Source organism: Pituophis catenifer, unplaced genomic scaffold (genome assembly GCF_029215685.1).
Source record: "Pituophis catenifer annectens isolate HBS135680 unplaced genomic scaffold, rPitCat1.0.hap2 SCAF_1, whole genome shotgun sequence".
NCBI classification, from domain to species: Eukaryota; Metazoa; Chordata; class Lepidosauria; order Squamata; family Colubridae; genus Pituophis; species Pituophis catenifer.
In genome coordinates this window covers 294,941,025-294,964,567 of record NW_027256881.1, presented here as the reverse complement: position 1 = coordinate 294,964,567, position 23,543 = coordinate 294,941,025, and the positions used below count along the sequence as shown (strand labels likewise).

At 34.6% G+C, this 23,543-nt stretch overlaps 1 protein-coding gene across 2 annotated transcripts in view; it reads left to right on the top strand.

The window, feature by feature from the left end:
• Positions 1 to 23,543, top strand: part of RALGAPA1 (Ral GTPase activating protein catalytic subunit alpha 1) — a 123,609-nt gene that overhangs the window by 62,515 nt on the left and 37,551 nt on the right. For both annotated transcript variants that reach the window (XM_070940525.1, XM_070940535.1), the window contains 9 exons: positions 1,387 to 1,445; positions 2,033 to 2,141; positions 7,366 to 7,476; positions 9,617 to 9,685; positions 11,882 to 12,016; positions 13,793 to 13,976; positions 17,783 to 18,647; positions 19,706 to 19,777; positions 21,310 to 21,433. In XM_070940525.1, the coding sequence (XP_070796626.1) occupies positions 1,387 to 1,445; positions 2,033 to 2,141; positions 7,366 to 7,476; positions 9,617 to 9,685; positions 11,882 to 12,016; positions 13,793 to 13,976; positions 17,783 to 18,647; positions 19,706 to 19,777; positions 21,310 to 21,433 (1,728 nt within the window). The remainder of the gene's footprint in view (positions 1 to 1,386; positions 1,446 to 2,032; positions 2,142 to 7,365; positions 7,477 to 9,616; positions 9,686 to 11,881; positions 12,017 to 13,792; positions 13,977 to 17,782; positions 18,648 to 19,705; positions 19,778 to 21,309; positions 21,434 to 23,543) is intronic.

Sequence of the window (23,543 nt, the reverse complement as noted above, 5' to 3'; positions counted from 1 at the left end):
ATACTTTATATGACCAAGAGGCATTTTTGGATATTATAATGAGTGAGGTGGACTTTTTCTTTCCATTATACCAGCTTTCCATTTTCTTAATTAAAACATCTTTTTCAAAAAAAGACAGGTAACTTAGACTCTGGCAGGCACCAAGGAACAAGTTCTAAGAAATATCATGGAAATTATTAGCTGCCAAAATATATATGTACACAGTCTCCCCTCTATTAGTTTGGTAAAGTTGTGAAAAATGTATCTGAATGTTAAGCTGTGGTTAGCAATGGTTTATTAAAAGAAACCAGTTCTATGTATCATATTTATGGATCACATTTCTGCTGTCAGTAAACCAAAATTAAGATTAATCATAAAAATGGTAGCATTTCTGATCTCAGGTTATTTATATGACAATATTGAGTAGCTTATTATGATAAAATTAAATAAAAATTAAAATAAAATTATTGTGGTAGTTTTTCCCATGCAAGCAGGAATTTGAAGGCTGTACTCTCTTCTTCTTTCTCACTACTAGAGAATATTAAGCTTAACTCATTGCAGAACACTTTAAAAGAAACTATTTTAAAATTAGTTTTAAAGAAGAAAGGTATTAGCTGGGGGGGGGGAGCTTATTATATGAAGAAACAAGTAGACAGTGAAAGTATGTATGGAGATTCTCAATCATCCAGGTCATGGTTGCCCAAAAGCTGCTTTTCAAAAGGCAACTGGATTTTGGAAAAACAAAACAACCACTTCACAAACACATGGCACAACATAGGCGAACAAACCCATCAGGACAAGCTTCAGCAATCCATCTCCAGCATTTGGAAGACAAAGGTCACTCTTTTGAAGGCAGCAAAGTCTGGAAAGAGAGGACCATTGATTTGAAAGAGGGGTCAAAGAAGCCAACTATGTTAAAACTGAACAGCCCTCTCTCAACTGAGGGGGAGGGATATAATATCTCCTGTCTACAACACAGTTCTTCCAGCAGTCCCAAGACAATCCCACACCCATTTGCACTCTGATTCAGGTGATCCTGAGGATACAGATAAACCCCCAAAGTAGCCTTAATGATCCTCAGAGAGCTAATGACTTTCAGAGTGCTAATGACCAGATGATTGCAAGAAATATAAATCCTTCCATTCTCCAACATTCAGTCAGATCTGAAGAAGTTTCTTTCGCTTCAGATGAGAAGCGAACCGTTTTCAAGGAAAAAAAACTAAGAACGTTTAGTTGCCTTTTGAAAAGCACCCTTGGTATGCAGAGTGGAAGGTATATCTGACTAGATGACCCAAATTATCGGCATACCAGCTGAATTTTCCATTTTCGAGATTTGTAAATTACTGATTTTTTTAATATTACATTAAGCTGTTTAGAGATAACTTCTCTTGAATGTTCTTACTTTAGGAACTAGTTGTCAAAACAATATTAAGCTCTGCAAAAGAGGAGCCATCGGGACCTGCAAGGTATGAATAAATAAGGAATGTTCCAAAACGTTTTGTAAATTAGTTAATTCAGGTACTTAGTTAAATTTTTTAATGATATATTATGAAATATGTTTTAACATTTCTTAACATTTTAGTAGCAATAATACATAGTTTTAAAAGTTATAGCAGAATATTTAGTGAAGAAAATACCAATATAAAGTGAATATATGTTGGCATTTGCTTCACTAAATATTCCGCCACAATGTTTTAATTTTTAAAAAATGTAGCCAAAACTAGCCTCCTACAAATAGTAAACACAATCCATTGAAGATTTCCATAATCAGAACAACGAGTTTCTCCTCCCCAATTTTAAAGGATTTGTGTAACCATAGGAACAGAACAAATGATAGTCTGGAGTGTTAATGAGAGAACTTGTGACATTAGTTTCCTTCACCCGATATGTTGATAGAAACTTTTCTTGATCAAAAAATCTTTACTTAGATTAGAAGACATACCAGGGCATAAGATCTAACTTTGTCTAAGAAAACATAATATATCACGGTTTTTCACTCCTTGATATTATCAGGTACAGTTAGTTTAATATAAGTCTGTAACTTGTTTTGTAGATGTGTTGCTATTTGTAGCCTTGGCATTTGGATCTGTGAAGAACTAGTACATGAAACCCATCATCCTCAGATCAAGGAAGCTCTCAATGTAATCTGTGCTTCATTGAAAGTAAGTATGTAATCATTAGAACATGACAATTAAACCGAGATATGACTGTTTTTACTATTTTTATTCTTGTATGGGCAGTTTTTAATCTATTTTAGGTATATATTTCAAATTTGTAGCCTATTGAAGCTTTTTCATACAGCTTACAACTTCTCACAAACTTTATGCTTTGCCAGGGCCTGTCTACTTTGTTGCCTTCTCCTATGCATGGATGGTATGCTGCAGTGCGTGCCCATAACAATTATGCCAGAACTCAAACCCAGCGGAGTGGCTCTGCAGACCCTGTACTCTGCTCTACCATTCTGCCTTGCTGCTTTGTCTCATACATAGACACTGCACCAACAGCTGATAGCTGTGCAAGGAGATAGAGGGAACATTGCTGGTGGGATTGTTATACATCTGTGCTAGTTGCCACAGAATTGCAAAGAAGCTTCTTCACTTCTGAAGAGAACCAATCTGAGAACTGTTTCTTGGATGAGAAGCAAAACATCTTCAAGGAAAAACAAAGAAAGACCAATTGCCTTTTGAAAGAGCACCTTTGGGAATTTAATTATTTTATTAATTTTATTAATTAAAAATTAACAAATGTTACTTGCATCTTTGCATATGGATCAATGCAGCCCATTGATCAGTGTGTTTTATGTTATGTGACTCTATATTTATTTGAGTTTGAAATCCCCGATTTAGTCTAAACAATATTTAACTTTGCATAAATTATTGTGCTTTGATAAGTTTCAAAAAGTTGAATTTTAAATTAAAAATAATTTTAAAACAGTATATACAGTGAGAGAAAATAATTGAGATATATCCTCTTTGTACAGTTTGGAAACTGAATGTAAAGTTCAAAAACAGGTTGTGGTAAACAATTCTTGGGCATTTATTTGGAACATATATTATTAAAAGAACATTGATTCATTTCCTAGTAAGAAATATGAATAAGTATAGATAGCAAATGCTTTATAACTTGTCAGTTTTATTGACAGACAGTATGTACACTATTAGAATGAAATGGCAGTTGACAAAAGCAAATTGCAGGCTTATAACAGATGGACAACACTTGCTGAACTCCAACTAAGCTGTTGTGTTGGAGTACAGGGAGCATTTATTTCTTCTAGACAACATGAAGTCACAACTTTTCTGATTCAGACGTATTGAAAGCCTGGGCAAAAGGATCCTAGCCACTCCTATCAACTGCTGCAGTTAGCAGCTGTGTTGCACACTGTTCCAAAATAACATGTCTTTTAAGTGGGTAGAAAGCCTTATTAGGCTACAAAAAGTATCATTCAAACAATTTTTTAAAAATAGGTGAACTGTGCTGAAATTTGATACTTGAAAAAACATAGAGGCCACATGATCACTCCAGACTACAATTTAACCCAAATGTGTTTTTTTCAAAAGTCAAATTGACTTTCTTGTTTTTTTTATTTGAAAATGTTTTGCTTCTCATCCATGAAGTTTCTTCAGTTCTAATGCTCTGATGGGGAATGGAAGGATTTAAATAAATCCTTAAATAAATCCTTCCATTCCTCATCAGTTTGAAAAAAGCACCTTTAAGACAACCATGATCTGGATGATTGAGAATCTCTATAGACAACTGCAATTTGAGTTACTGTATAGAAAATAGTAATAGAAAAGTATATGACAGCCAGTTTGTAATAGTGGTTAAGGCATCAGGCTAGAAACCAGGTGACTGAGTTGTAATGCCACCTTGGGTACAAAGCCATCTGGATGACTTTGGACCAGTTATTCTCTCTCAGTCCTAGGAAGGAGGCAATGGCAAACCACTTCGGAAAACTTTTGCCAAGAAAATTGCAGGGACTTTTCTAGGCAATTGCCAGGAGTCAAAAACTGACTCAAACCACCCAAAAAAAAGTATTGTGTTTTTTTTTTTAATGTACAATTGACTCCATCCAAAATTAAAGCCTGAGTTACTCTCAGAATTACTCACATCAGGTTCGCCTGATTCACCAGTTGCAGCCCTTTCTGGACTGGGACACCTTGTGCACGGTCACTCATGCCCTTGTCACCTCCCGGCTGGACTATTGTAATGCTCTCTACATGGGACTCCCCTTGAAGAGCACTCAGAGGCTCCAACTGGTCCAGAATGCGGCCACGCGGGTGGTTATGGGTGCAACCCGTTGTGCCTATGTGACACCCCTCCTGCGCGAGCTACACTGGCTCCCAGTGGTCTTCCAGGTGTGATTCAAGGTGTTGGTTACCACCTTTAAAGCGCTCCATGGCATAGGACCCGGGTACCTTCGAGACCGACTTCTGCCACCAGTAGCCTCCCACAGGCCAGTTCGCTCCCACAGAGAGGGTCTCCTCAGGGTGCCATTGGCCAAGTTATGTCAGCTGGTGACACCCAGGGGGAGGGCCTTCTCTGTGGGAGCCCCAGCCCTGTGGAATGAACTGCCCCCGGAAATGCGTAAGATCTCCGACCTCAGGGTATTTCGCTGTGCCCTTAAGACCCTGCTGTTCCGCCAGGCCGGGCTATCAATGTAATGATTTTAAATTGGATGTTTTAAATTTGGGGGGGTTTTAATATTGAGCCAAAATTATTTAATAATTTTAAATTATTTTAATTGTTGTTTGTCTTTGTGCTTTTAATAGGCTGTACACCGCCCTGAGTCCTTCGGGAGAAGGGTGGTATAGAAATAAAATTATTATTATTATTATTATTATTATTATTATTATTATTATTATTATTATTATTATTATTATTATTATTAATTGGTTAATCTTTAGTGAGATTCACAGCCTTTGAGGCTGGTTAATAGCTCAGCAGCTCGAGTCCTAACCAAGGACCTAGGAACTGTTAAGGTATCGTCGGAGGATGTAAGCTGTTCCGAGTAAGGTGGTTTTTTGTAGAGTCAAAATGTTCAAGTCCGGCAAATTTAGAATTTCTAAATAGCGGGGTAGCCCTTTATTATTATTATTATTATTATTATTATTATTATTATTATTATTATTACACAGAATGAGCCTTCTTGGGTCCAACGTTAGATATTGTACGTGAAAAATATTGAACTAGTTGCATTTGAGAAGCTCCAGCCTGAACTGGAGGTAGTAGCCCTTTTCACTTCCCAGCAACCAACACTTATCAGTGATTCAGAAGATTACAGCCACACTTTTAAGCAATATGAATTGATTGCTGTTACCTTAATTAAATTTCACATTTTAACTGTATGCCTTGTAAAAACTATTTCTGTCCATTGGCCCTAAATCTGTGTTTAATTTCAGTGGATAACCTCCAGTTTTAGCAATATGGGTGAAAAATTCATTTATTTATTTATACTAGGCATGATTTTATATGGCTTTGGACCTTCACCTGCTTTTATTCCAAGCTAAATAACCTTAGCTGCTATAGTATTTCCTTATAGGGGAAACGACTCCAGCATTTTAATATTTTTGCAACTTTTTTACCCTTTCCAGCTCTGTATAATCCTACTTAGGATTCAGTGGTACACACTATACCCAGTAATGTTGTACAATGGATTTTGTATAAGGATATTATTATTTTTTCATAATGTTTATAGTTCTATTTCAAATTATTCCAAGCACTGAATTAACCTTTTTAATAGCAGCTGCAAAATGAGTTGACATTTCCATTGAGATATCCATTATGACTTCTAGATCCCTTTCCAGATCTATCACTTCCAGCTCAGATTTACTAATGTATAGGCAAAATTTAGGGTTTTGCTTGTTTGTTTTGTCAAATTCCATACTTTTTCATTTATTTACATTTAAATACATTTCCCATTTTTTATTCCCTTAATTTGCAGAGATCCTTGTGGAGTTTTTTTTATCCCTTATTGATTTTATTATCCTGAACAGTTTGATGAACAATCAGATCATTTATGTACAAATCACTGGTTCCAAAATGGATCCCTGAAGGGCTCAATTTTGCATGTCTCCCCAATATAAGAATTGTTCATATATGTTTAATTTTTACTTCTTGTTTTTTAATCAGTTTCAATATCCTCTTAACTAATTCTTGAATCAAAGCATTGGTATTATAATATTGAAGTAACTGTCACCAACAGCATAATGGACCATTGTATTTTGCTCCAGTTGGAGTTTACAAAGAGTCTTTAAGGAAAACCATGAGTAGAATGAATTACAGTAATCCAAATTCATGTACTTCCCATTATAATTACTGCACTGTAGAAACCACTGTGTCTTTTATATATATTTACTTTTGTTATTGTGCATTATAGTAACATTTATTTTAGATATTTTGTCATTTATTATTTATTTACATTTGTATGTGCATTGAGAACTTATGCACCGGAGACAAATTCTTTGTGTATCCAATCACACTTGGCCAGTAAAGAATTCCTATCCTATCCTATCCTATCCTATCCTATCCTATCCTATCCTATCCTATCCTATCCTATCCTATCCCAATAGCTCTTAGACTTACATACCACTTCACAGTGCTTTACAGCCCTCTCTAGGTGGTTTACAGAGTCAGAAAATTATCCCGAACAATCTGGGTCCTCATTTTACTGACCTTAGAAGGATGGAAAGCTAGGTCAACCTTGAGCCAGTGAGAAACTAACTGCCGGCAGTCAGAATTAGCATGCAATTCTGCATTCTAATACTGTGCCATCACAGCTCGTTCTGTTCTGTTCTGTTCTATTTAAATGTTTTCATTAGCTGATTTTTTTTCTTCTATGTATCAGGGTATGGAACTTTTCTTTTAAGAACATACCCTTATTAACATACATAAATCTTTTCTCAATCTGCATAAATCTCAGGTGTTTTAGAGTTTGGTTACAGTGTATTATTTGTATTCTTTGGGTTCATCTATCTTAGACTCATAGACATAATTAATTTCTGGTTTAAAGCTATTCAAGAATTGGAGAATAAGTTTGATTCTTACCTGAGCACTTTTTTTTTTTTACTTTGAATGTATATTTTTCCTCTCAACATAAAATAGTAATGAAATGAACCATTTTTGTCTAGTGATTAAAGCACTAGGCTAGAAACTAGAAGACCATGAAAGCTGGCTGATTTTAGGCCAGTCATTCTCTGTCAACCCCTCCCACCCATCTCACAGAATTATTGTTACGGTGGGGAAAGGAGGAAGGATTAGTATTAGGTATGTTCGCTACCTGGAATTATTTATAAAACTAATGAAGGTGGGGTAAAAATAAATAAAAATTTTACTCTGCTACATTGCTATAATGCATTCAGTAATGTTCCTTTTATGTCTTTTTTATAGTTTCCAAATAAAACAGTTGCACATGTGGCTTGCAATATGCTTAATATGCTGGTTCATTACGTACACAGGCTACAATTGTACCAGTCTGATTCACCATTAAAAATAATTCAAGTAAGTAAAAGCAAAAGACATATTTCAACATAGGTTTTCATATAATAATATTTAGTAAAATATTTTCAGAGTGGTGAATGGTACATGTGCCATGCAAATTTCACAGTGTAATATTGAAATTCACAGCTTATGGAATACTGTATGTTTTCATCAGAATTGTTCATTACCAATACACATATTGGTCAAGAATGCCAGTTCAAATATAGATACTATGAGGAAGAATGGTATGTTAGTAATAGATATATGGATAAAAGTTTAAGATTCATTTAAAATGAACCAATTAGTTGTGGTCATTTACAGTAAGATACCTGAGATGTTCAATCTCTTCCATAAGAGAAGCAAAAGGCAGTGTCACAATTGTAAATAAAACAAAAAAAAATTGATCGGAAGTAATGAAAAAAAATAGAACATTTTAATGTTTAATATGAAGTATATGAAGAATATTTTAATATCTTTCAATGTCATTTCAATATTTTCCCATAATAGTAAAAGCTTTTAATATACACCAGTACAAAGCACATATTTTAAAATACATTACACTGACTCACACTGAATCAAGGTGACTGACTTCTGGGTAAATGTGATTAATATCAATTTTTACAGAACTAATAACAGTAATTCTTGAATACTGATATTTTGACATTATTCAGTTTCATAAGCAGCTTCCAAACAATAACCTAAGACTTTGAAGAGGTTAATCATTTTAAATAATTGCTAAGTAAGCTCATAGTGATTATATAGAATGAAATAGCTGCTTTGTATTAACAATGCTAAATTAAAACCGCATAGAAAAATTAAATATACAATAATTAATTTACAAACAAGTATCTGTGTGACTTAAACACTACAAAAGCTATCTCTATACAACACAAATTTTATTCACCAGACAGAGGCAGTTGCACATACAATATGCAAAAATAAAAACAGCATCAATTTTCTTCTTCAGAAAAATGTTAAGCTTAGAAAGATAGACTACAGTATGTATTATTAAAACACTCCTTTAAGCAAAATGGTGCATCATAGGCAACAATTTTTGAACCAAGGTACAGATAGTCTTCAACTTATAACAGTTCATTTAGTGACTGTTTGAAGTTACAACTACACTGAAAAAAGTGACTTGTGACCATTTTTCACACTAACAACCATTGCAGCGCCCATGGTCAGATGATCAAAATGCAGCTGTTTGGCAGCTGATTCATATTTATGATGGTTGCACTGTCCTAGGGTGATGTGATCTCCTTTTGTGAACTTCTGATAAGCAAAATCAATGGGGAAGCCAGATTTACCTAACAACTATATTGGTAACTAAACAAGTACAGTGATTCATTTAACAACTATGGCAAGAAAGGTTGTAAAATGGGGCAAAACTCACTTAACCAATTTCTCAGCAACAAAAATCTTGGGCTCAATCTTGGTCATAAATCAAGGTTTATCTGTACCTCAACCAGGCTAACTTATAGATGTATCCAAAATCTGGAACCCATGATTCCAGTGGAAAGGAAATTTGGCAAATGTTATAAAACATTTCATGACATAAACATTATCATAAAACAGTTAAAACGTCATAAAACATTTCCTCTGCTGGTGTTTGACTGTGCTATATGAGGGGTCAGCAACCTGCGGCTCTGGAGCCGCATGTGGCTCTTTCATCCCTCTGCTGCAGCTCCCTGTCACTCAAAATATGTGTCACAACCGCCAATGTGTAACACCCACCGGCACATGATTTATTGAGCTTTTCAACCCTCGGTAGGCCAACCATGGAAAAATCCAAGAAAAGAAAAGTTTCAGAAGAAAACAGAAGGTTTAATTCAACTACATATGCTAGTTTTGTGGCAGTTCAAGAAATAGTCAGGCACGGGAAGGGTTTTGTGGCTCCCGGTGTTTTATATTCTGTGGGAAACAGGTCCAAATGGCTCTTTGAGTGTTTAAAATTGCAGACCCCTGTGCTATACAGTTCAACATTTGCTATTTTCAAAACATCCCTAAATATATCCCAGCTGTTCTACTGAAGATAGTACACTAGAGGTTTGTCATTGTTGAAGGCATTGAGGAATCTGGTAAAGAAATATTTCTGAAAGGATAACCCAACAGGTCATTGGTAGTTTAATTTCTTTTTTAAAATATGTTTTATTATCCATAGATATTGATAGCTACCATCACTCATCTCTTGCCCAGTACAGAAGCTTCTTCTTATGAACAAGATAAAAGGGTAAGCAGATTTTTTTTATGTTACTCTATTGCAATGTATGTTTATGACAATGAAAAATTGAAGAAGTACAGATAGTTTGGGTTATAAATGAAACCATAAGTATATGTACAAATTGCATATGTAGGCTTTGGCTCCATTGTTCGTGGATGGACAAGGAGCTTAGGTCCCCCCCTCATTTGTGTTGCTTCCTCATGGACACGTTCCTGTTCTCACCTCCATTAATTCCATTTCACTTACTTACTTATGTACAGATTTTTATCCTGCTATTATTTTTTTATTCGGTCAGCTCAAGGCAGTATACCTCAATAATGCTCCTGCATGCTATTCTTCCTGAAACTAGAACCTTGTAAGATAGGTTGGGCTAAAAGACAAGGACTGGCCTAAAGTTACCCAAGCTCAAATGTACATTAGAAGAGCGAAAGGTCAATTATTTATTTATCTTTTACTAAACAAGAAATCATCAAAGTCGAGTTTTATCATCTACAATCATCAAATTATTACAAAATATAGTAATACACAGTCTCCTTCTGATTTCAGAACACACTCTGTAAATTCGGGGTGGCCATGTCAACAGCATTATTAACTGGAATAACGGTATTATTAACTGGAATACTGTTAATAGAAATGTATAAGGCTGCAGAGTCATTGAACTTTGTGAAATATTATAAAATAGATATGTGTGACATAGACACAGCCTTTGGTCATGCTGTGTAACAAAAAGTGCTATAAATTGTTACACTGGTTCACCCTGAGAACACTGCTATCGTCTATCCCTTTCCTTTCAGCTCACAGTAGTTGGGCTTCCCTTTCTGATCACTATAAGATAGAGCCAACAATCCCACCCTATTTGGAAAGAAGAGAAAAATATATCTAAGAAACCAAGTGACCCAAGATTCAGGATGCAAGTTACATCACTGCATTATATTATCCATTAAATGTTGTTCTTCCATTTCTATGCATTTTAGCAGTTACAAGTTTGTTATGAACACACACAGCAAAAGAAGAGACATAACAACTGAACTAAAATCAGTACAAGTGGATGAATGGAAAGGGTTTCCTCAAAAGGACAAAAAGAAATTGTAACCTCTCTCTTCTAGCTAGAAGTACAAAATTGTGCTTCCCAATTTCTGTCCAACACATTCTAGAGAAGAGAAATCCTTTATTTTATTTTATTTTTCTTGCTAGGTTTAGCTTCCACTGACTACAAAGTTATTTCACTGCAGGTTCGATTGTCGATCAGTAACTGATCCAGCAAGGGTCTTTAATGTGAAACAAATTATTTTTTGTGATATAGGTCCCTTTTATGTTTTAGTTTCATACAAAAGTAACATAGTTATCTGGATCCAAAGCTTGCAGTCTTCAAAAGAAAGTCTGTTTCTATCCATGGAGTAGGTGTGATCTGCTAGTTTGTGAAAACATAGAAAGAGTCTTTTTTGGCAAGTGATCTTTCCCCTTATAGATTCTTATATAGCCAGAACATCTTCTATAAGTTGGGGTGATTTCCCAAACATTTATTATTTATATGTTAGATTTTACCTCAAGGAGCTTAAGGCAGTGCGAAAGAAAAGTTGTGTATTGGCACTGCTATTACTGTTCGAATGTGACTCCAGGAATCCAGCTCAGTCAAGTGCAGCATATTGGACAAAATAGAATATCAGACAATTTCCTCAATAAACCAGGAAAAATGGTGAAATGGTTCAGAAATGGTTCATAGTTTTAGGGTTTCTTCTATGTTTGCTTTCTTAGAATGCTAAAAACTTTTTAATGTTTTTTATCCATAATAGTAAATTTTTAAAAAGTTGACATTAGAATTTCAGTAATTGCGGAGAACGTGTACCATAAATGATTACATGTCTACTTTGTTTTTTTATATGTTTTTATAAGAACATTTTGCTTAATCATTCTGCTATACATTGATTACAAATATAGTCAATCTAAAATTATGTTTCTTTGAAGTTCTGTTGGGTTTAACTCCCCTACTGAAACTAAAAAGACATTCTCTTTTAGTAAGATCAAGACTTATTTATTTGTTTCTGTATTTCTACTAACAAACTGTTGGCATAACGCATATTGAGCTACAAAGTGCTTCTCATATGGATTCCTGTTGAAGCTACAGTTAAAAAGGAAGCATGGAAAAGCAATGCAAATAAATTATCCTTCATGATTATCTGTAATTTAGAAATATTTCTATTACAGCTGGTGGTATCTCTACTTCTTTGTTTGTTGGACTGGACAATGGCATTGCCACTGCGGACATTATTACAACCTATTCATCCTGCAGCATTTGAAAATGATAAAACTGAAAAATCTGTTCTTAATTACATATATAAGGTATTTCCTACTTCTTTTACTTTTAGTTTGGTCTTATGAAAATTTTGTCTTTGAATTTTTTTTAACTTTTTCTTTTTGCAAATAAGAGAAGAAGCAAAACTGAACAAAAACAGAAGAGTTATTTTCATGTGTATTTTTTCAGAATTGCAAGAACCCTGAACTCGTCAGTGAAGGAGAAGTATGTTGCACCCTGTTTCATTCACTTCCACTGATGACTCTGCTAGCAGATACAGCTAACAAATCCAAATGGCTTTGTCTGAAGCTTGTTTACTGGTTGTATAAGTCAGAGAATCTGTCTTATGAAAGAAAAAAGGCAAAATACCTAATTCGTATAAAACATATCATGAGCAGAACCATCCGGATTTCACAGCTGTGCCTGTTGGGAAGAGAAATCAGCAGAAATAATTGGAGAACCTTCTCTATTCCCTGACAAGACAAAATCTAAGCATAGATGGACATTCCTAATCACAGTGTACTTTGGACTATTCTCTGAATAGAAATAATATATTAAAAGTTCAAAAATACAGTGAAAATAGAATAAAATAAATTATTTTGAAACCTTACAGATTTTTTAAATAAAAATAAAGAACTAATGCTAACAGAATAAAACAATATTAAATATTAGGACAGATTGAAAACATTTTGGAAACCAGAAAGGCCTTTGCATGGACCCAAGCAGAATATGGTCATTTATAAACCTTTTTATATATTTTAAAACATTTACATAGCCGCCCATCTTCTAACCAACTCTGGGTGGCTCCCAATCAAAAGTTAAAACAGCATATAAAGCCATATTAAAACTATAAAACTAAACACAGTAAAAAATTACAAACAACAAAAACCTGATGCCAAACCAAACTTCTAATCTGCAGTTTTCTAATCTTATCCTAATGCTTCATGGATAAGCACTTCAGTACTTTATAGAAGGCTCGGAAGGTAGAGGTCTACTGAACTTCAGGTGTATGTGTGTATAGAGTGTTTCATATGGCATAGGATGCAATAATAAAGATGTGCTCTCATCAGATGACAATATTTAGGGGAAGGCATTAGGAACATGTCCATCCCATCTGGCTAATGTACCACAGTTAAAGGGGTGTTTTCATTGATAGCTCTGTGGGGAGGCAGACTCAAACATCAGTCTCAGATGAAATCTCAATCTGAATAAAAACATTGGGGATTTGTTTATTTTTTTAATAGCGATGATTTTCCAAACTGAAAAATCCTAAAAAATTAAAACAGTACTCTAAATTACCAGTAACAAGATTCTTCAGTACCCAGCCATATTCAGTAGCAGTTCATTTTAGAAGGCTACTCTTGGATAGGAGTGTGACAGTCAGTTTGGATTGGAGAGAGATCCAGTTGAAGTCACTCATTGACATACTAACTTCACTGGATTAACTCAAAATATCTTTCTCTTTCTCTCTTGGACCAATGTATCTCATGCAGTTACAATTACAGGAACAAAATGGGAAGTGACCCTCATACTGCATGAAAGGAAAAGCAGGATATGAATACAGTAATGGATACATTAAATAATAATCACATATCATGAGAACAGTTACAAATCAGAATAATATGAAATGATTTTCATCATCTTTTCCTTTGACAAATAAAATTATGTACTCTTTGGTATAAATGTAGTTATATCACAGACTTAAGAAACCTGTTTATCCTGGGTGGACTTTATGTCAATCTTCTGAGAAGCAATCTGGCTTCACTTTAATCTTTCATACTTATATACATAGATTTTAGTACATTTTGGTGTTTTTTTTTAAGGTTCTTCATGGGTGTGTCTATGGATCTCAGTGCTTTAGTAACCTGAAGTATTTTCCAATGAGCCTGTCTGATTTAGCATCTTTGGATTATGATCCTTTTATGCATTTGGAAAATTTAAAAGAACCAGAACCACTCCATTCACCTGATTCAGAACGGTCTTCCAAACTCCAACCAGTCACAGAAGGTTTGTTTGCTTTAATTAGCTTCCTTTTCTGATCAAGTATCATAAATTTTCTAATATTGAAGTATTAGTCTCGAGTATGAATTCTTAAATTACATTCTAATAGTTCAATTATAGATTATAGGTAGTGTCAATAAGCATTGAGTAGATTGATATAATTTTGAGTAATTACAACTCCTTTTGGTACAATAAGTACGTCTTTACAACATGCATCAACTTCATAATAAATTTTTCTCTACCCCAGTAAACAAGTTAAAAAATTTTTAAATTTTTATTGATAGCAAACATTTACATGTTATTTAGCAAGCAATCAGATACAATATGTTTAATTAAGTATGCACTATTTTGTATTTCTTAAAATTTGCTTCATGCTTATGAACTTCTTTTTTCAAGCTTTTTTTTTTCTCTAATAAAAATTAAATACCTTGAATTAATAGTTCAAATAATTTTAATTTAGATTTTTTTTTTCTTGTATGAAATATCAAATGGTACTAGTGAAAAGAAATTTGGGAGACACGGGCTTTCATACTGAGGCTAAATATTCTGTGTAGGATCATTCTCTTCCAATATTAAGCTGTTCCCTTTAGGCTTCCTTAAAGGTATTAAGGACTAGATAAATACAGAACCTTTTTGTAACAGCTGTGTGCTAACAGCAGGTGATTTTGTGGTCTGTAGTGACTCCGTGCTGTTTTTTTTATGTGGAGAAAATGGCTAATCATTGTGCCCTTGTCTAAGGCATGCTTCATCATTTTCAAGTACTTTTTTGGCCAAAGAATTCTGAACACAGAGCTGTCCTCTAATAAGCTCAGTATTGGATTGAACAAATCTGATTTGAGAACTATTGGCAGGAGGAACGGTAATTATTAAATTTACTGAGCAGTGAAGCAAGGTACTGTAGTTGGCTTTTTGTCAAATGGCTGTGGTCTTATTAGTGAAGAGTAATCATCTGCAGGGTCAGAATGAAAGCAGCACCGAAGGATTCATTCCCTCCTAATTACAGTTTCACCTATACATATTATGCAAAGCTAATATTTAAACTAGTTGCCAAGATTAATTTCCTCTACATGTTACATTGCAAGTGTAAAGAATTGCAGCCGGTTTTTGTGCCTTACTGCTTTTGTATGCTGTAATAATGTGTAATTATGGGTTCACAGCAAATACTCTGTGATTTGTTTAATCTGCCTATTTGAAAAGGCAACCTTGAATAGTTCCCTCCGCCTCTTCTTAAATTAGTATCTATTGGAGAAAACACCAGCATTGCTGTCCTTTATTTGTGCATTTCCACACAGGAGTAAGTCCTGGGTATTTTTTAAAATGCTAAATGAGATTTTTTTTCCCTTCCATTATATTGTCTTAGGTAAGTTAATAACCTATTTTAAAAAGATCCCTGACAATCCTGGTTGGGTGACCAGTATATGTAGCAACTATTTTGTCAATGTTGGTACTCCTAATAATATTAAAATTTCAGTATTTTTCATTTTCCACAGCAGCCTACAATTCTAAAAGATATGAAGTCAGAATGAGTTCATATCAAAAAGCATGTCCTAAATTATATTTGGTACGCAACAGTGTTAGCATAATTCTTTGATTGTCTTTCTTCTTACTTCCTAAGATTCCCCTTTTATTTTAAGACTTGGTATGATTCTAATTTGTTTATGTCAAAAGAAATGTTGCTATTATTGGCCTACAAAAATAAGTTATCTTGAACATATGGCAATATTATTATTCTCCAAAAAAGATACATTACTTTCAGGTTTAAGTCATTTTTTTCCAGCAAAACTAGGAAGTATATTAAATAAAGCTTGTTTGAAGCTTGTGTTGCTTCAGAATGTTTACACTATAACAGGGCTGTCAAACTCCGGCCGACCCACGGGCCGGATGCGTCATGCACTGGCCATGCCCACGCCCGGTTTAGCGAAAGGAAAAAAAGTCCCGGTACATCACATGATGCCAACATACCAATGTGAGTTTGACACCCCTGCTCTATAAAGAAATATTAAGAACTCTATAAAACCATTCAGTACAATGTTGAAATCCATAGCTTCATAAATATGTCAAGCTCTCAGAATTAATATTAATGAAAAAGAGGGAACTACAAGTTAAGAGCTGGTTCCACTATGAGGTAACTGCCATTAAATGTCAGCAGATAATGACTTAGTTACAACACAAAATATGCTCTATAAATTGTACTAAAAGAAAAAGGCACTGAGGATTATAAGAACCAAGTTTGGATACACATTATGGCACTACACTCATCTTTTACAATAAGTCTGTACACAGATGTCAATCATTTATCCCACTAAGAATCTCATAGTCAAGAAAAAAAAAACATAAAATCTAAACCTGAGGGTATCTGTATATCTCTCTCTCTCTGTGTGTATCTATATTTATATAATGGCTTGAGGCCTATAGTTGCCAGGTGCTAGTTTTCTGCCTTGAAAACAGCTTTTCTAAAATCTGTAATAAAATTAAATTAAAGAGTCGTGTTTTTGAATATATGCCTGTTCGTTTTCAAATCTAAATGAAGACACCATTTGGATTGTTCTATAGCTTCAGGCTTCAGAATATGCAAGCCTACTTTAGCATAAAGATTTGTGTTTATTAGAAAATAAGATTAGAAGAATTATTGTTTTTAATATATTAATAATATTGCAGTTAATTCACAACTGGCTATCATTCCAATCAACTTTTTGAATATTAATTCAAAGCATTATAATTAACTAGCTTCAGTAGAAAAATTATTAAAGTCTTCTAATGAATAACAGTATAAATCTATCATATTTATTTAGTGTCTTTGGTAAATTCAGTAAAAATTACTCCCAGCAAAACATATTCAGGATTTCAGATTTCAACCTAACGTCAGGATTGTAATTATTTCTTTTCTGTTTTCTTTTCTTGAAAACAAGCACTTTTCTTTGTAACAATTTTCATTGTTAATTATTTATATATGTGTCTGTGTGTGTAGGTCTTTGGTTATTCGGGTTTTCTCCCGCGTAAAATTGGAAGTGTCTTGGCGAAGTTTCGACGAAGTCTCATTCGTCATCTTCAGGCTGGTATTTTCGGCTTTGTGCTCCTAGAAGCACGAAGCCGAAATCACCAGCCTGAAGAGGACGAATGAGACTTCATCGAAACGCCGCCAAGACACTTCCAATTTTATGGGGGAGAAAACCCGAATAACCAAAGACCTACATACAAACATCCGCGAAAACCTCAGAACACACACACACACACACACACACACACACACACACACACACACATATATATATATGTATGTATATATATATATATATAAAATTAATTTATTAGAACTGTTAACAGTCATAATATTTCTAAAATAGTGTTGTCTGTGAGAAAATATCTCTCAGTATCATTTCAGCTGTGAAATATCAGTTTCCTTCGTAACGTGCTGACAATGTTTGATTCTTCTGTCTTCATTCTGTATTTGCCATAATCCCCACAGTGGCCTTTTCCTTTTCCAAGAAGGAAAACTAATAGCTTCTATTCATATTTTTCATTTCTCTATGCTGTTGAAGTGTTAAAATAGTTTTACAGTTATTTATATCTTTAAAGCTGTATTCTCTGAAAATTTGCTTTTTTAATGTTATCATTTAATAATTGCTTTTATTTTAATTGAAATGCATATTATCCGTAGTTAACAGTATTTTTCTTACAATACATTATAAATATGGTGTCATGCAGATCATACTGCATCTCTTCAGTCCCTTAACATTTAAACAGATAGAAATTACATTTTTAATGCTATGGGTGTAACCTAAAGTATTGAATTTTGTTTGTGTGTTTTTCAGTAAAATCTCATATGCAACAAGGACTGATCTCTGTAGCAGCTCGTACTGTGATAGCTCATCTGGTAAACCACTTAGGCCATTATCCAATGAGTGGGGGGCCTGCTATGCTAACAAGTCAAGTATGTGAAAATAATGACAATCCTTTCTGCGAGAACCTTGAACTTTCTCCTGAGCTTTTTGAGAACCCCAATCTCCAATTCTTTGTATTAAATAATACCACATTAGTTTCCTGTATACAGATAAGAGCCGAAGAGAACATGCCTGGAGGAGGTTTATCTGCTGGACTTGTCTCAGCCAATTCAAATGTCCGAATTATAGTGCGGGATCTGTCTGGGAAATATTCTTGGGATTCAGCCATCATGTATGGGCCTCCCCCTATATGTGGCCTAAGCGAACCAACCACTTTTATGCTTTCATTGCCCCATCAAGAGAAATCAGAAAATGCCTCAGAATCTCCTGCATATACAGAAGAAATGTATGTTAAGGATGGAATTACTCTGCCACTAAAAAGAAGACTTAGAGACACTGTGCCAACATGGGATACAATAAAGGATGAAGAAGATGCCCTTGATGAGCTTTTACAATATGTGGGAATCACTAGTCCTGAGTGTTTACAGAGGACAGGTGTGTCTCTCAATATACCTGCTCTTCAACCTATCTGTGTGTCAGAGAAGCAGGAAAATGATGTAATCAATGCAATCCTTAAACAGGACACTGAAGAGAGAGATTTTATTGAAAAGCACTTCAGTGACTTAAATATGAAGGCTATGGAGCAGGATGAACCAATTCCACAAAAACCCTATTCAGCATTTTACTATTGCAGGTTACTCCTTAGTATTCTTGGAATGAATTCTTGGGATAAAAGGTAAAATGATAATATTATTTGCTCTTAAAATCAACATAATTTGGTCTTTTCCAGAACTGAGAGAGATTTTAAGTGACATCCATGCTACTACTAAAAACAATAGTAGAATATATCTTCTCCTTCCAGGATAGCCACTCCTCGTTTAGCAACTATTTCGGTTAGCAACCATTTGCAAATACAATAGTAATAAACAGTAATAAAAATCAATGTGTAAATTTACAACCAAATTTTTTGGGTCTAAAAAAATCTTCAATGTGAAACTGATTAAGGTTTGGTCAATTTCAGGCAGCAGGCAAGCTGGACAGAAGGTTCTAGTGAACTAATTAAGGTTACAGAGTTCTTAACCTGTCACTAGCACTTTTTAGGGAAGTACAATGCTACCAAGAAAAGCAGCTCACGAAGAAAAAGCTTGTTTAAGCAATCTCTCCACCCTGAGAGGAGGCAAAAAAGAGGAAAAACTCTTGTCAGGCATTGGGCGCTGTGTAAAGAGAACATATGAATGAGACAGCTGCAACTAGTGATCTTCAGAGCATCTCTCTCTGTCACATGTTCACTTAGCAACCTTTTTGTTTAGCGACTGGAACAAATTGCAGTTGCTAAAAAAGAAAAGGATGTAATGAAATTAAATAAAAATGTCCTCTCGCTTCTCTATTAAGATTTTCTTAGCCATGAGTGTACATAATATAAATCACTACACAACTATAGGAGGATAGTGGTGTTGTTTTGTTTGTATTAGTTTCTACTTTGATGATACATATCTACTTCTCACAAATGCCTTCCTAGATGCCTCCTAATGTTCTCAAGTCTCTAGTCCTAATTTGAGAGCCAGTTTGGTTTATTGGTTTATGTGCTCCAAGGGGAATGTTGTTCAGGCCACCAGGTTAACGTGTGTGTATCTGTAAACAAAGATCTTTTCATTTTTTATGTGAAAAGGTTTTTCAAAAGGCAAGAAAACTGTAGGAGATAATAATAAATAGAAATGAAAAGGTGTTATTGTTTGCTATATCTGTCATTCTGCACAGATAATGAAAACATTTTTATTAAATTTCCTTACGTAGGAGAAGCTTTCATCTTCTGAAAAAAAATGAAAAACTACTTCGAGAACTCCGAAATTTGGATTCAAGACAATGGCAAGTTATCTGCTATAAGCAATCTTTAAGTGTGGTAATAATTTCCTTTTTTAAATTGCACTTTCAGTGTAATTATTTTTTTAAATAGTGTAGATTTCAAGTTGTTATAAGTTCTACCAATTTCTGTGACAATAGATATTTTTATTTTAAAAATGTACTAAAAGATTTGCCTTTTAGTAATTGTCTTTAGCACTAATCTTCCAGTGCCTGTAGTTTTGAGTTAATACAATCGTATTTGAATTATTAGAACTCTTATGTTCTAAAAACATAAAACAGCTAATATTAATTCTTAACATTTGAACTGAATCATTGTTTAAGCCCTTAGTGCTTTAATAGTAACAGAAGTGACTAGATATGAAGTATGGACAGAGTATTTTTGTCAGCTTACAGGTAGTCCTTGACTTACAACCGGTCATTTAGTTGCCATTCAAAGTTAAGATGGATCCCTTAAAAGCTACTTACAATCTGATTTCAACATTTCAACATCGCCCCACCCCTCCATCGTATAACTGCATGTTGGGCACTCAGCAACTGGCCTAATTTACAACCATTTGCAGTGTTCCGCAATTACATGACTGCGATTTACAATACTTTTGACAGAAAATAGCTTTCACTTCCAGTTGCCAGCAAAAACTGGCCCATAGTGGGTTTGCTTAACGACCACTGAATAAAGAGATAATAAAATCAGGTCAGTCACATGATGAGCACTTTACAATCGTCATGGCTTACAACCTTAATTGCCAAGATCAATTACAGTCATTAATCAAGGACTACATGTAAATCATTAGTTAAAAAAAAAAGATCATATTTCAGAAGAGCTTTATTTCAACTCGAGAACTGTATTTCTTTATTGGCCACAAGGCCAGTTTTTATGAACTGTATGGGGTCTTTAAGCTTATGACTAATCATAATGAAAGAAATTTGTAACTCCATAACTTGTGAAAATATTGCTAATATATGTGTGTCTTTATCTTCCAACTAGAGCAAATTTAAAGATTATTTTCAGCCATTTCAGGAGAAAATATTGGAGAGTGCCAGATTATGTTGCTGTTTGGGGAAAAAAACTTGTTTGCATGAGTGCATTATGTTTTCAAATTGCTGAATTACATTTTTCTGTGCCTATGAATTTTAGCATTGACCTATTTCAAGATATAGTAGCAAAAATGTCTGATTTGAAACATTTAGAAACCAAGCTAAGATGTGGCCTCTCACGTTATTTCCCCCTCCCCCAAATTGAGAAACTGAAACTTATTTTTGCAATGTTACAAATGTTATATAATTAAAAGTAGTATTTCTATAGTATGATAAAGTACATAATTTTGATTATATATTATGAAGAGAGATTTAAAAAAAAATGCCTTGGCAATGATCCTTGCTTTAGGACTATAAATCAGCAAAGAAATGTATAAATAAAAGCTGAAATCTCCTTCAACCCCCTTCAGAACTAAGGAAATTATATTAGCCTTTCTATATATCCACTATGAGTGATGTCAGAGGAAATTCTTATATAATTGCAATCATATGTCTTACAGCCGAGAGACACACAAAATTGCAGTATTTTATGTTGCTGAGGGACAAGAAGATAAACACTCCATCCTGACTAACACTGGAGGAAGCCAAGCATATGAGGATTTTGTAGCAGGTCTTGGTTGGGAGGTACACTTCTATCTCATCCCAATCTAATCAACTCATTTATTTTTTCAAATATTGTGATGCATTAAATAACAGCATTTATTTAAGAATTCATATTAGAAACAATTTGAGATTTCTTTGCAAGGTACAGTATATGTGGTACCTCACTCAATAGTAGTAACTGTGAGAGAGATCTTGGAGTCCTAGTGGACAGCCATTTAAATATGAGCCAGCAGTGTGTGCAGTAGCTGCCAAAAAAGCCAACACAGTTCTAAGCTGCATAAACAGAGGGATAGAATCAAGATCACATGAAGTGTTAATGTCACTTTATAATGCCTTGGGAAGGCCACACTTGGAATACTGCATCCAGTTTTGGTCGCCACAGTGTAAAAAAGATGTAGAGACTCTAGAAAGAGTGCAGAGAAGAGCAACAAAGATGATTAGGGGACTGGAGGCTAAAACATACAAAGAACGATTGCAGGAGCTGAATGTCTTGTTTAATGAAAAGAAGGACTAGGGGTAACATGATAGCAGTGTTCCAATATCTCAGGGCTGCCATAAAGAAGAGGGAGTCAAGCTATTTTCCAAAACACCTGAGGGCAGGACAAGAAGCAATGGGTGGAAACTAATCAAGGAGAAAAGCAACTTAGAACTAAGGAGAAATTTCCTGACAGTTAGAACAATTAATCAGTGGAGCAACTTGCCTCCAGAAGTTTTGAATGCTCCAACACTGAAAGTTTTTAAGAAGATATTGGATACCCATTTGTCTGAAGTGGTGTAGGGTTTCCTGCCTAGGCAGAGAGCTGGACTACAAGACTTCCAATGTCCCTTCCAACTCTGTTATTCTGTTATTCTTTCAGTCTGATAACTATCATTCTATTTCACAAGCTGCTTATAGGACTTATAAGAGGGTGGCTAACATTCCTATCATGTGTCTGAAGCAGATTTTTTTGTCATATCAACAGTCTTATCAGCAGAAAAAATAGACATCAGTGAAGTTTGTGATGCATGTGATTTTCTTAAAAGCCAAGTTCTCTTTGGATGGTGGGAAGAACAGGGACATGTTAGTTTCACAATTATTCTTACAATACCTGAAGATTATGTTGTAAGTTTTCATAAATGTTTCAATATTTGTGAAATTTGCCAGTTCTATGTTTGGTGATAGGAAGACCAGCTCTGCTTCTTTTGCATCTAGGAACAACATCAATCCTAGCTAGCGCTTGTTTAAAATTGCTCTTTAGAAGAGCTCCATTTATTAAGAGGAAATGTTCTTGCTGAAAGACTGATCTTTCCCACTCGCAGTTCCAGTATCCACTGCATTGAGCCTAATGATGGCTACTAAAATTGTCTGAAATGTCATAGTATAGATCAGTGTTAAACCACCAGTATGAAGGTGGTACAGGTAGTCCTCAACTTAAGACCACAATTAGGCCAGAAATTTCTGTTGCTAAGTGAAACATTTGTTAAGTGAGTTTTGTGCCATCTTATGACCTTTTTTGCCATAAATGAATCACTGCTGTTTTTAAGTTAGTAACATGGTTGTTAAGTGAATCTGGCTTCCCCGTTGACTTTGCTTGTCAAAAAGTAAAAAGGTGCTCACATGACCTTGGGACATGCAACCATCATAAATATGAGCCAGTTGCTTTGAATTTTGATCATGTGATCATGGGGAGGCCGCAACAATCATCAGTGAAAAACAAGTCACTTTTTTCAGTGACATAACTTTGAACTGACCGTAAATGAACTGTTGTAAGTTGAGGACTACCTGTAGTATTCTTAAAAATGACCATTCCAATTGCCACTGGAAATAACAGTAGATGGGATTAATGTAGAACAGCTCAATTTTGGGAGTCCATGTGCTAGGTGTGCCATCTAACCACCTCAAAGCATGTGCTAGGAATAATTCTGTGGCAGAGTGAAATTATTTATGTAGATTTAACTAGGTTGGGCTAACATTTTTTAGCTTTGTGAACCCAAAATATTTGTTATCAAATAATCAATAGTCTTGATTTCGAATGGAGTCAGTAAATATTAATGGCAATGAACAAATGTATTTTTCTCCCCCTTCATTTGGTATCCTATAGACCTAGTCCAAAAAACCTCTAATTTATATTATACAGATATTTTATGTTGC